At 33.7% G+C, this 12,974-nt stretch overlaps 1 protein-coding gene across 1 annotated transcript in view; it reads right to left on the bottom strand.

Annotated features, from left to right (window-relative positions):
* Positions 1-1,608: 1,608 nt before the first annotated feature.
* Positions 1,609-12,974, bottom strand: part of LOC111085268 — a 112,418-nt gene continuing 101,052 nt past the window's right edge. Inside the window, exons 13-15 of the mRNA XM_022383021.1 lie at positions 11,853-12,152; positions 10,223-10,280; positions 1,609-2,714 (exon numbers count right to left, since the gene is read on the bottom strand). Coding sequence (XP_022238729.1) covers positions 2,547-2,714; positions 10,223-10,280; positions 11,853-12,152 — 526 coding nt within the window. The 3' untranslated portion in view covers positions 1,609-2,546. The remainder of the gene's footprint in view (positions 2,715-10,222; positions 10,281-11,852; positions 12,153-12,974) is intronic.

Genomic DNA, 12,974 nt, shown 5'->3' with positions numbered 1-12,974 from the left:
ATGATGAAAAATGCTGAATGTAAAACTAGTCTGAACGTTTTACAATATATATATAACTGATAAACACACATGAATGGCGCTACGACTTGCTAGCATAGATTAAACAAAACCAAAAAAAAAAACCGATGATGATTAATGTCTTTTTAAGATTAACAATAAGTCATGAAAGACTTAGTGAAATGGCGACTATACAAATGACAGAGCTGGATGTTTGCAAGAAAGTGAACTATTATGAGGTCATTGACATTTTCCCTGAAATATAAGTTTAAAAAGTCACCTTTCGTTAAGTTAAAAAAATTCGTCGACTTCAAGCATTTTATTTCCAAAAAAGTTATTTTTCTAATTTTTATTCATTAATCCTCCGATGGGACAATGGTAAGTCTACGGATTTGCACTGCTAAAATCCGGGGTTCGATTCCCCCCTGGTGGACACAGCAGATAACGTAATGTGGCTTAGCTCTAAAAATAATCTAAAATAAACAAACAAAGAAAGTTAATCATTGATCATTGCGTTAGTAGTATATGTTTCAACTATTCTTATTCACCCCTAAAAAACAACAATAAGGTGAGGAGAGTTGAAATGGTGGGGGATCAAAGAAAAAGTTTGCATGAACCCCAGAATACCAAGGCCGGATTTGTTGACTAAGGTACCAAGACACACAGACGCTATATATATATATATATAATTTATATGTTCTTAACACTGCCACGCACATAACCTTAAAGTATTTGAATACTTTTTTAGGAGCAAAATTGGGTTTATTATAAATCGGTAAGCGTCAGATATAAAGATACACAATATCTGACATAAAAACAAGTAATCAAAGATTTTCATATTTCCAGAGAAATGCAATACATTTACATGCATAAAATGCTAATTTATAGGTTTTATTTTCATAGCTTTTTGCTAATCAAAGAACAGCAGATACATATTTTACCGCCATCTACCGAGATGCTTATGTAGTATTTAGTAGTTGAAAATCTTATACACCTCGTATTACCGATAGAATAAAAAAACATTGTTACACTGTGCATTGAAAATCACAAGGATTCGAGTTTCAGCACATACATAAGTATCTATGTACATACATAAAACTCATATTGTTTCATGACGAGTGAAAAAGGAAGGGTAAGAAAAATGAAAAAGAAATACGAAGACAAAAGAAAAAGAACATTTGAAAAAGGCCAGCGAAACAAATTAACCAACCAAAGAAAAATCGGCCTCTTTGGATAAAAAATAATAGAAAAGGCTTAAGAAACAGACCGTTTAAGATTCTCAGGAATAAATACTTATCGTCTTTTAATGTAGTCCTACAGTAAGTTATTTGTTTATCTAGCGCTACCTTGATTTTTCTGTCATCGTTATTGAAAAAGAGCCGCCTACAGTTGTTTCTTCAAATTGTAAGCTTTACTGCTGTAGTATTCTTATTGACCATCAGATGATTGAAAAGACAGGAACCGAATTAATTCACAGCAAAATGAAATGAGATTGGTGGTCTTCACTTGAGCATTTGTTGATTAATAAGGTTGAGGAGAGAGCTCATAAAGTTGTTTTATACGTATAAAATAAAGAGGTACAAGAATAAGTGATTATTCAAACAGTAGAAGTGTTACTGCACCACTGGAGTTGTTTGCCCCTCAGCCAATAACGAACCAATTTCTTAAATCTTGGATTAATACAGTTTTCTGTCAGGCTTCTCACTTTATTAATATCTGATACATTATATACATCGTTAAGTAATACGTGGTTATATCAGAAGATTTTTTTAAGTTTTAAGTGATTACCGCGAAAAATGAAATCATAATTGAATGACAATTGTTGATGTATCATGCAAGACCTTGGAGGTAACTATCCATATTTTCAGTAATTTATTTTCTAAGTTAAAACAGTGAAGACTCAGTAACTTTGGAGTGATGTGGTTAAACGAAACTATACGACAAAGGAACCGCAAAGCAACATATAAAACTATTTTTATTTTTTATTAAGCCAAGCAAAACAGTATGGAAATGAATTTTGTTTGTAATGTACATTTTAATAATTGAAGATAAGATAAACTAGGTAAAAACCCGGATTTCCATGAGAATTAAAAGAATATTATTATTATATATATATATGTGTGTGTGTGTGTGTTTTACCCGGACTTCTGAATTTGAATGAACATCTAATGTTGTTAATGAGGTTCACATTCTTTACATTCACAAGCAATACATTGATTAGGAGCTTAGAAAGAAAATTACATTCATTTGTAAGCTCCAAATCATGTGAGGAGTAAACAAATCATTTAGTGTTACGTCTCTCATCAACTTAGAGCTGACACTTTCTAGTCTACAAAATGTAAATACACAGCCCACAGAACATACTGCTGATCAGTGGTTTCCAAGTTCATATATTACGTGAGTTAATACGCCACACGTCAGACACCGTACAGAAAGTTTTCAATAGTGAAGATTAGAGCTGCAAATAATTCTGTCCTCAGAAATTCAGTAAACCGATACAGTAATAACCACGATTTTAGGTCTGACATAAAACAGAGATTAGACCTATTTTACACTATATATATGTTAAACTGATCCTGGCGAAAAGACATTTGGGCCTCTTGGAGAATGCGCATGCGTGGTCCCATTGGAATACCAATCTTCTGTAATCGCTCCTCTGTGAGGTAAGGGAGCTCCATTATACCAATCTTTTCTCCTTCAAAACTAGCAGCATATTTCTGGAAAGAGAAAAAAAAGTCATACGTTTTCTGAAGTAGAACATCTTTCATGACATTAAGCAATCTTTAATTTATTGATAAGCTACTTCTGTCCTATATGCAGTGTGTCCCAAAAGTCGATTGCCATAGACTTAAATGTCCCTTCGTTTACAGAATATGCTCAAATCTATCACCATCAAAAATCATTACAGTATTACAGACGTTCAATTCAATATCACCTCCAGTCGTTCATTAATGCTCAGTGTCATCATCTAAAAAAATATGCAAAGAAGCGAGACAAGCAGTGTTAATTTTCCTAACATTCCAATGACAACCGACTTTTGGGACACCTTGTATGTAAAATAATTACGTTAATTTCATTGTTACTAATGTACAATAATCTATTAAAATACTAATCATGTTGCTAAGATATAAAGATAATAATATTAAGACAAGCCTTTACTGTCATATCTAATCATGTACGTTATTTTGACATAATATTTCAAGATATGCCGAATCGTATTCTGAACAACTAAAAATTAGTTAATTTCAGAAACAGCTTTTTCTTGGTCTTTAAAAAAGCTTCTTTAATACGAAAAAGTTTTCATTCTCTTCTACAACGATGCTCTTAAAATCTATCTGTTGCAATACATTTATTTTATATAAATACAAGTTGTACAGTCAATCAGAATCTGTTTAACATAATACAATAATTCTAGTAATTTTCAATTTTATACTTTAATATTTATTTTACATTATGTCCATTTGAAGTTATATTAGAACCACTATTGACACTACAGTAGGTTAGTGCAATAAATAAATAAAAAAAAACAAAGGATCGTCAACACTGGTTGTAGAAATATACAACTAACAAGTAACAGTAGAACGTTGTAATTCGTGATTGACTTGACTACTTAGGCTTATAGAAATTAAAATATTTATTTAGCTGAAAGCAGAGAAAAGCAAAAAACATACTCCTGTAAAAAAAAGTCAGATTTTGGAACACCCAGTGCACCTAGAGATAAAACAGTTTGAAGCCTTGTAATATTGGATACAAATGAAATGAGTAAACCCTATATACACATATATTTTATATGTATTTACTATTTGTTATATTTATATATATATAACAAGGTACAACCAAAGATGTCATTATGATTAATAAGGCTAATGGTCGAAAACAACTCAATAAACACACTTTTTGAAATTCAGATTTGATTTAATCTACGTAGAAAAAACTTATAAATTAACACACGTGCGAATCATGAATAACAACACAATAACAAGGAGAGTTTTAGACGCCTAGAGTTACAAGAGTTCAAAATCTCTTAATTTAACTAACGTACATAACTACACAGGATTTTAGGTTCTGGTATAAGACTTAAAATACGTATATAAACAGGACACAATTTTCAGCTCACCAGGTGGGGGCCATAGAGCATATATTTGAAAGTCATTAATTATAGCTATCTGTGTCCATATAGATACGATACATATATGAAACATAGCACATTACCTAACCCTGAACGTCAGGCTATTTTTTGTGAAAATTATGGTTTTCACTAATAGAAGGCGAGAGGTCTTAAAATAATTAATCATTCTAATTTGAATCAGCTGAGACTATTCTGTAAATATTCAAACTCTGTCATTTTTACCAAGGACTACTGGTAGGTGGATTTTTGGTTTAACTGTTAGGAGAACTACAAATAAACAATATTGAAACTATATAATTTAAACTCGGACGCAATACAAAATTTTGTACACCTCATTTCCAATAACGAAATGTTTGAATTTAAATAACTTTAAATCTCAAAATAGCATGAAATCACACGAAAATAAAATACTTTTATACTAAACAAATAAAACAAGCAATTTCACAAATTTGGGAGTGAAACTCTCAGATTTTACCCTTTTATAAATAGAACAGAGCATATCAATATTCAGATATGTTCGTGAATATTTTTGAACATTTTCGTCCAAGTGTTAACGTTAACTGGATGTAAGTAGTCATGAACTTGCTCTCTTCTCAAGCTAAGATTACATACCATTCTGTTGGTATTAACAGATAATGAATGTGATACATTAGAAGTAACTTTCTGGTTACTACTATTGTAGCCACTACTCAGTTCTAATATACGTTGGATTAATCACTTGAAGCTTTTAGCTTATAATATAAATTGAGGTCTCTACTTATTATTTGGACAGTACAAACATCGGATGTAACAAAAAAACAAAAAACAATACGGTACCAAAGTTCCAGATAGAATGAGTCATTCAGGTAGAAACAGAAACCTTCCAAACAACAGAAATAAACAAAAAACTTTCATGACAGTTACTAAAATGACTTGCGTGAAATGTTTAAAAAAGAAAAGAAAATGAAGCGATTTTTGAAAGTTAAGGCTTAAGAGCCGAAAGATGGCGAAGAATTGGAAATCAACAGGTCTGGCTATAGATTTCTTCATTAGGAATTAAATCCAAGTAAACAGTTATAAAACTCAACTGAAGATCGACTTTCAAATTATTTTTCAATTCAAACTGTTAGATAGTGTGTGATATTATTAATAAACGTTTCAATTAATGTTTCTCTGAAGCATAAAATGAAGAACATAAAGCTGAAACAAATATATTTAAAAATTACGTACTTTCCGTTTTCATATAACTCAAGATAAAATTCGAACGAGGTTTGACGCTCCTCAAACTGTGATCGTGGATGTAGTGAATAATAACAGCATTCAAAATATTATCGAACACTACACAGGTAGCGTCCATGAAACAGAAATGAAATACTTTACTAAATCACGTACAGTACACTGCACAAGTAAAGGATAATTAGGGTTAGCAACACTGTAGTCACGACAAGGCAAAACCAGTTCTTTGTCATGCAAGTGAGGCATGTTATGATCAGTCCTGTGATCTGGTATGCAATTGACTAGTCATTCATCTTTTTACTATATACATATATATATATATATGTGTGTGTGTGTGTATGTGTGCATAGTGGTCTTATACAACATTGTCTTAAATATCATTTTGAAGTGGATCACTGGGTGAAAGTACTTCAAATTGTTCGTAAGCCATGATTAGCCCTGAGAGAAAACATCGGTGTGTCTATTTATTTATAGAGTCATTGTACAAAAAGAAGCTGGATAATTATAACAGGCTGTGTGTAGTGAATTGGCAACTACTGTTTCAAAACGTTAGTAGAATCTGGAACTACTGTTTCAAAACGTTAGTAGAATCTGGAACTACTGTAAAATTAATGGTACACTTTCTAGGACACCTGGACAAGTCAGCCAATTATCTACAACATAAGCTAATAATTGCTTTTTGTCGATTTTGGTGTGCTACAATTGATCTGAGTCATTTGCTCGCACCCATAATTGTACGCCTTACCTGTGTAGATATAGCTGGAAAGTATTAATGAGGCCAGCATGTATGTATTAAGCCTTTATTTAGCAACATTCCGCTTATAGTGGATTATAAAACATTTATTTGCAATAATGTCTAGAACATATTTTGTGGACCAACAACACGTGGAAGAACGTTTTTTTTTTTACAGAAAACTCGTGCTTTACCCTGCAGCCAGATAACAGACATATACATATATATATATATATGTGTGTGTGTTTTTGGAGAGGGTATGGAACTAGTTATAATCCTATATCCATACAAGAATGTGACACATATCACAATGGTGGAAGAAAGATGCAGATAGGAATAAGCACTGGTGGACATATTGACCTCTACCTTCTGCAGAATAGTACCATTAACGTTACACGTTGTAAGGATTACATCCTATGATCCTTAGGATCTGGTTGCCATCTGCTCTGCAATTGGCCTTGATTTTAGCCTAAGTGACGATAATGTCTCTCCAATCAGTCGAAAAATTCATTTTAAAATAGAGAATGGACCAAATGAAGTGATCTTTATGCTCTCCAGATTTAAACCTCTAGCATGTACGGGAAGCTTTGAAGGACATGTCACATTCTGTCAAGTGGCTCCAGACACTAAAGATGCCTATGCAATAGTTTATTCAGATGGGTGGTCGATGACACCTCAGTATCTTAACAACATTGATTTTAACATGCGACATTAGTATGAGGCTACATTTCCCGTGAGTAGTAACCAAAGTCCATATTGTAGTATGAGGTCATTAACTGTAAAGCCACACCCACCAAAATGTCTACTTATCACTTAAAGCGCTGAATGACTAACCAATTTCATTTCAGGTCACATGAAAGATCATAAGATGGCTGATTTACATAAAACTTAAATGAGGGGGATGACTATATTATAGTAGTGATTTTGTCTTGTCATGGCTGTAGCACGTGATGGTTATAAAGTCAGAATAGATATTAACAACAATCTCTGTGTAAAACTTTATAACATAAATCAATATGTTTTGAATACGTACATAAAAGATCACAGTTATGAATTACAGTGAGTTTTCTACAATAATAATATATCAGCAATTCAACGTCGCCACTATCATTTTCGATAACTACATTCATTATGACGATAACATTATATATTAAAGCATGTTCTTCCCTGGAATTGCCCATTCTTTGTCGTCATTACATCGTTCACTTGAGGAATAGTTTATTGGACATGGTGACAGGCCCAGATCTTGAGAAAGCCACATAACTAGCAATCATGAAGGGTCAGGTCATGAGATCGTGTTGGTAAGGCATGGCAAAATTTGCGGCTGAGAACCATGTCCGCCCTCATTAAGTGTCTGCCTGAGCAAAGTTTTTATTGGTTGTGAACATGAAGCAAAGACGACATCATATGTAATCCTGAATACATCCACGTTGTTGAAGTTCTGACATAAAACTAGTGTGCAATAGCTCATGCCGTCCCTTCACTTTACAAGTTTCCAAGTCCCAGAATGTTCAGTTACTCGTGGATTTTCATTGGCTCAGATGCACATGATCACGAAGAGTGAAATAGGCCTCATTTCTCCATAGGATATACCACAGGAGGGTTAATGAAATGCAACACGTACTACGAACTCCAAACATTTTTTTGGGGTGGGGGGATTCACAGTCGTATAGTTTTAACGCCTGAATACACAGATGGTGTAGGGGAAATATGGAGATAATGTACAAAGTTCTCCTTACGTTAAACCAGTCCAATACGTCAGAATCTGGACACTGCTTGCACCTTGGATAGATCCTGCAGGAAGGATTTCAGTGGTTTGTAGTATCTTTGCAACAATATTCACTGATGTTTATGGACATTGCTTGCACCTTGGGTAGATCCTGCAGGAAGAATTTCAATGGTTTGTAGTGTCTTTGCAACAATATTCATTGATGTTTATGGACACTGCTTGCACCTTGGATAGATCCTGCAGGAAGGATTTAAGTGGTTTGTAGTATCTTTGCAACAATATTCACTGATATTTATAGACACTGCTTGCACCTTGGATAGATCCTGCAGGAAGGATTTCAATGGTTTGTAGTATCTTTGCAACAATATTCACTGATGTTTATGGACATTGCTTGCACCTTGGGTAGATCCTGCAGGAAGGATTTCAATGGTTTGTAGTATCTTTGCAACAGTATTCACTGATATTTATGGACACTGCTTGCACCTTGGATAGATCCTGCAGGAAGGATTTCAGTGGTTTGTAGTATGTGACGGATTTACTATTATATATCTATTTTAATATCGATGTTTGTTTAAGTTAAATTTACATTTAAAAATGTACATAACTTATACTGTTAAATCTGTATTGCGAAATTCCCGCCTATTCTCTAAAATTGTAGAAAAGTCTCGAGTGTTAGAATCAATAATATAGCACACCAACTATAGCAAACTAATAATATATACTGTCTTTGGCGCGTCACGTTGGTTATATTTATAGGCGTGAAGAGAGTTCCTCGAAAGTTCAGCTTACGCAACAATATAAACGATACACCAATGTTTACTTACACACATATGTTGTTGATTCTAACACTCGATAACTTTCTATAATTTTAGAGAATAGGCGGGAATTTCGCAATACATATTTAACAGTATAAGTTATGTACATGTTTAAATATAAATTTAACTTAAACAAACATCGATATTAATATATATATATAGATAATAATAATAAATCCGTCACAAATATCTTTGCAACAGTGTCTACTAATGTTTATGGACATTCTCACCTTGGACGATTGCAAATACTCTCTGTCTCTTGGAACTTTTTAACTAATCCGTTGACAGAAAACGTTTTGCATGAGCCAATCTTGTAATGGTTCTGTAGCAGTATATTCGGAGTGCTGACTTGGAATTGTAGCTAACATAATAAATTGTTCCAGATTGAACAATGTACTGTGTTTTCCACTGTTAGCAGTAAAATAACGGCTGTATTTATGTAAACAATGCCATTTCCAACGATATGCAAAATCCTAATTCCTTTTGAGGGATAAAAAAATATTTCGCCAGTATGTTACACATTTCGACATAAAGATCATTTTAAATATCCATACTAACTTAACTTTACAACCACGTTTTACACTAACTATCAACTAAACTTTTAATTGTTTTCCAGTGCCTTTCATAGTAATTTCTATAATTACACACAGTGGATTCATCAGATTTATGAAATACTTATCATAAAATATATTAATTATACACGATGAAAATAAGACCTGAAAATCCACAACAGTTGATACTTGTTATTCATTGTATTTACACAGTTGAATTTGGTTCACAAACCGCAAGTTCTTAAAACATGCAAAACTTCACTGCGTATGCATCACCGATCTTAGTGTGCTGATCATTTTCCAAGGTGGGCTGATCTTGTTCCAAAGTACAGCGTTAACCCGATCTAAAGCTAATTTGATGGGCTGATCTTCTTCCAAAGTACAGCGTTAACCTGATCTAAAGCTAATTTGATGATTGATCTCAGTGGGCTGATCTTGATCGAAAGTTTAGTGCTGAAATGGTCTAAAGTTGGTTTGATCACCGACTTCGGTGGAATGATCTTGTTCCAAAGTACCTGTCTCTAAAGCTAGTTTGATGATCGATCTCAGTGGGCTGATCTTGATCGAAAGTTTAGTGCTGAAATGGTCTAATGTTGGTTTGATCACCGACTTCGGTGGAATGATCTTGTTCCAAAGTACCTGTCTCTAAAGCTAGTTTGATGATCGATCTCAGTGGGCTCATCTTGATCGAAAGCTTAGTGCTAAATTGGTCTAATACCAAAACAACGCCTCCTCTTTTTTTAACAGGTAGCTGCAGTCAGCTAAAGTTGTCAAACCTACCAGCTTGATTATCAGCTATTCAGATCTGGGGTAATCCATATTATGTCATAAAAAGTTCGAAAAGTTTTTAACTAAAAAAAAACATTCAACATAACATTCGTTCACAGTTTTTTGTTGACAACATTTTGTGCTATAAAAAGACAATAAACTCTAATTAAAGCTAACAACCATAAAACAAAAATGGCGTCTAAAAGGTATCTCTATTTGCGGAATTAGCTTTGATTTAATTTAAGAAATGTATTATTATCTACCAGCTGAATATTTCAAACCTACCTCGTAACCAAGTTTTTTCAGAAACTGCCGGAGTAAAGGGGGCTCATCTCCAAAAAACCTGGAAGAAAATATAAAGTTTTGTTATGTAGTATAGTTATTCCCAATAGGATGTGATTGGATCTGTCTTTTACGACATTTGTATTATTGTCTGAGAAAATCTTACCTTTCATACCAATTTGAAATGCGTCAAACACACAGATACAAGGCTATAGACAAATATCTCAAGATGTGTTAACTGTCGATATATCCGACAAGTGAAGGACAGGATAGTAAATATAAAACATATTTGCGAAATTCCTAATCAGTTGCTCATTGGATGACGCCACGGTAACACCATATATGTTTGTTGTTGTTGTTTTACTTATTCTATAAGTACGTGAATTATGTAAAACAAGTAAAAATATTTTTTTGTACTTACAGTAATGAAAAATACGGTAGTTTTATTCGAATTCTAAGCAGCGTTCACATTATAAAACTGATATTTCTTATGCATTGGTCATGTATTGATAGGGTCAGACACAGCTTCGTGGTTAGTTTGGCTGAGGGTTCATTATTCACGTCCCGTTATCGTAAACACATGCTCCTCACTTTGAAGGTGTGTGCGCGCTATAAGAATGATTGTCAAATCTCACTATTCGGTCAGACAAGAGTTACCCAAGAGTTTGGTGGATACTGTCCACTAGCTGCCTTTCATCTAGTCTTTTAATTAAAAATTAAAAATAGGTTTGCGGAGATAGCACTTGGATGACTTTGCGCAAACAAATTCTTAAACAGAACACATTTAATAATTAAAATGAACAAGTTTCGTTCATGAAAAGTCTTAGCATAGAGTCCAAAACCGTGTTTCTCGTCAACAACCAAGTCAGGTGCAGCATATAGAACCTCCTAGTCCTACGTTTCATTGATTCCTTTTTCTGCAACTATGGTTGTTCTTGTAAAACATTTTGTTTTCTATATCTGCCTTTACAAAATCAAAGTTAATAAATTTTAAATACAGTCGTATATGGAAATGTTGTTACCTTATTAACAACAAAACTTCTGATGGAAATCCTACTAATGAATATTTTTACTCGAACTTTCCGAATTAATAGTAATCTGTCAACCCAATTTAATGACACTTAAATGGAGAATAACTGCATCGTAAAAAAAATGTCTGAAGAGTAACAAGATACAAAATAAATTATTAAACAATTATGGATAGGCGCGGCCATGTAGTTAACGTTTCGGGCTCTGTATCTAAAGTTCCGTGTTTCGTACCGATTTAACAAAAAAATAAAAATTGCGTTCCACATTTTTGGGCTGTGCGTTATAAAAGTGACGGTCAAATCCCATTCTTCGATTACAGTAGCCCAAGAGTTGGCAGTGGGTCGTGTTGAATAGCTGCCTTCTCCATGGGCGTCCACAGAAATTTTGCCAGGGGGCAAAGTCTAAAGCAACATTATATATATATATACTGAATGAATAAAGAAAGAAATATGTTTATCACTTTCCAGGAAGGCAAGTACCCTCCTGCGGATGCCCATTGCCTTCCCTCTAGTTTATCACTTCAACATTAAGGATGGCTAACGCAGCTATCCGTCGCGTAGCTTTGCACGAAATTAAGCAAAACGAACTAAATATATATGCTTACTTTGTTAGTTTTTGTATCCTGCCGGGATTGTTCAGCTCTAGAAAATCACGACGGAACTTCTCCCTCTCTCGGCTGTGCTGCCCTCTACTAGCACGTGCTCCTGGATAATTACTGACAACGTTTCCAGCAGATAATTCAATGGTACGTAACTGTTCCTGTAACCAGTTAACATCCTGCCGCAGTGCTTCCAGCTCCTGCACTAAGACCTGTTGAGTACGCATCTCGGACGACAGATGCGCCACGCTGCGAGCTAAAGTTACAACGTGCGACTCTAGCCTCTGTAACCTTTTGTTAGGTGCGCTAAAAAAATATAAATACAGATATTTATTTCAATGCATTACTTTAATTTTCTTGAAACACATAAAACTATATAATAAAATTATTTTTTTCAGTGATTGACTTAAGTATCTTACACATAAGAAGAAATGCGATGGTGATTAAAACTGGAGAATAAATATGCAGGAAAATATAATTCAATTTAATATAATTTTTATTAATTAACATTTGGTTTGTTTGTTTGTTTTTAATTACGCACAAAGCTACACAAGGACTATCTGTGCTCTGCCCATCACGGGTATCGAAACTCGGTTTCTAGCGTTGTAAGTCCGCAGACATACCGCTGTGTCACTGGGGGGCAATTAACATTTGGAACAAACACTATCCAGTCTTGGCTAAGCCTATTGACACAATAATGACTACATAAATCGCTCTGTGTGTGTGATACATTGTCCGAGAAAAATCACGAAACGTCAACAATACAGCCACGTAGAACACAACAATGCTAACAGAAAAGAAAACTACATGAGATAAGTTATTATCAATAGTTGAAGAAAAAAAACAATATAATAAATAAAAGCTTATATATATATATATTATTATAATCAGACGCATATGTAAACATTATATTACAAATCAACAACTACGCACATTTCATCTAAATTTTCCTAATCCCATCGAGAGAGACAAGTCAAAATCTCTACTAAAAAGACTAATTGGATTACACAGTAATAACGATTATTGTCAATATAAAACTAATCAAATGAATATACTTTTGCGAAACAAAGTTTTCCGTTTTTCTTGCTTCACCATGGCAAAAAATATATATATATATATATATATATA

This window comes from Limulus polyphemus, unplaced genomic scaffold (genome assembly GCF_000517525.1).
Source record: "Limulus polyphemus unplaced genomic scaffold, Limulus_polyphemus-2.1.2 Scaffold300, whole genome shotgun sequence".
Taxonomy (NCBI): domain Eukaryota; kingdom Metazoa; phylum Arthropoda; class Merostomata; order Xiphosura; family Limulidae; genus Limulus; species Limulus polyphemus.
This window is presented reverse-complemented; position numbering and strand designations above follow the sequence as displayed.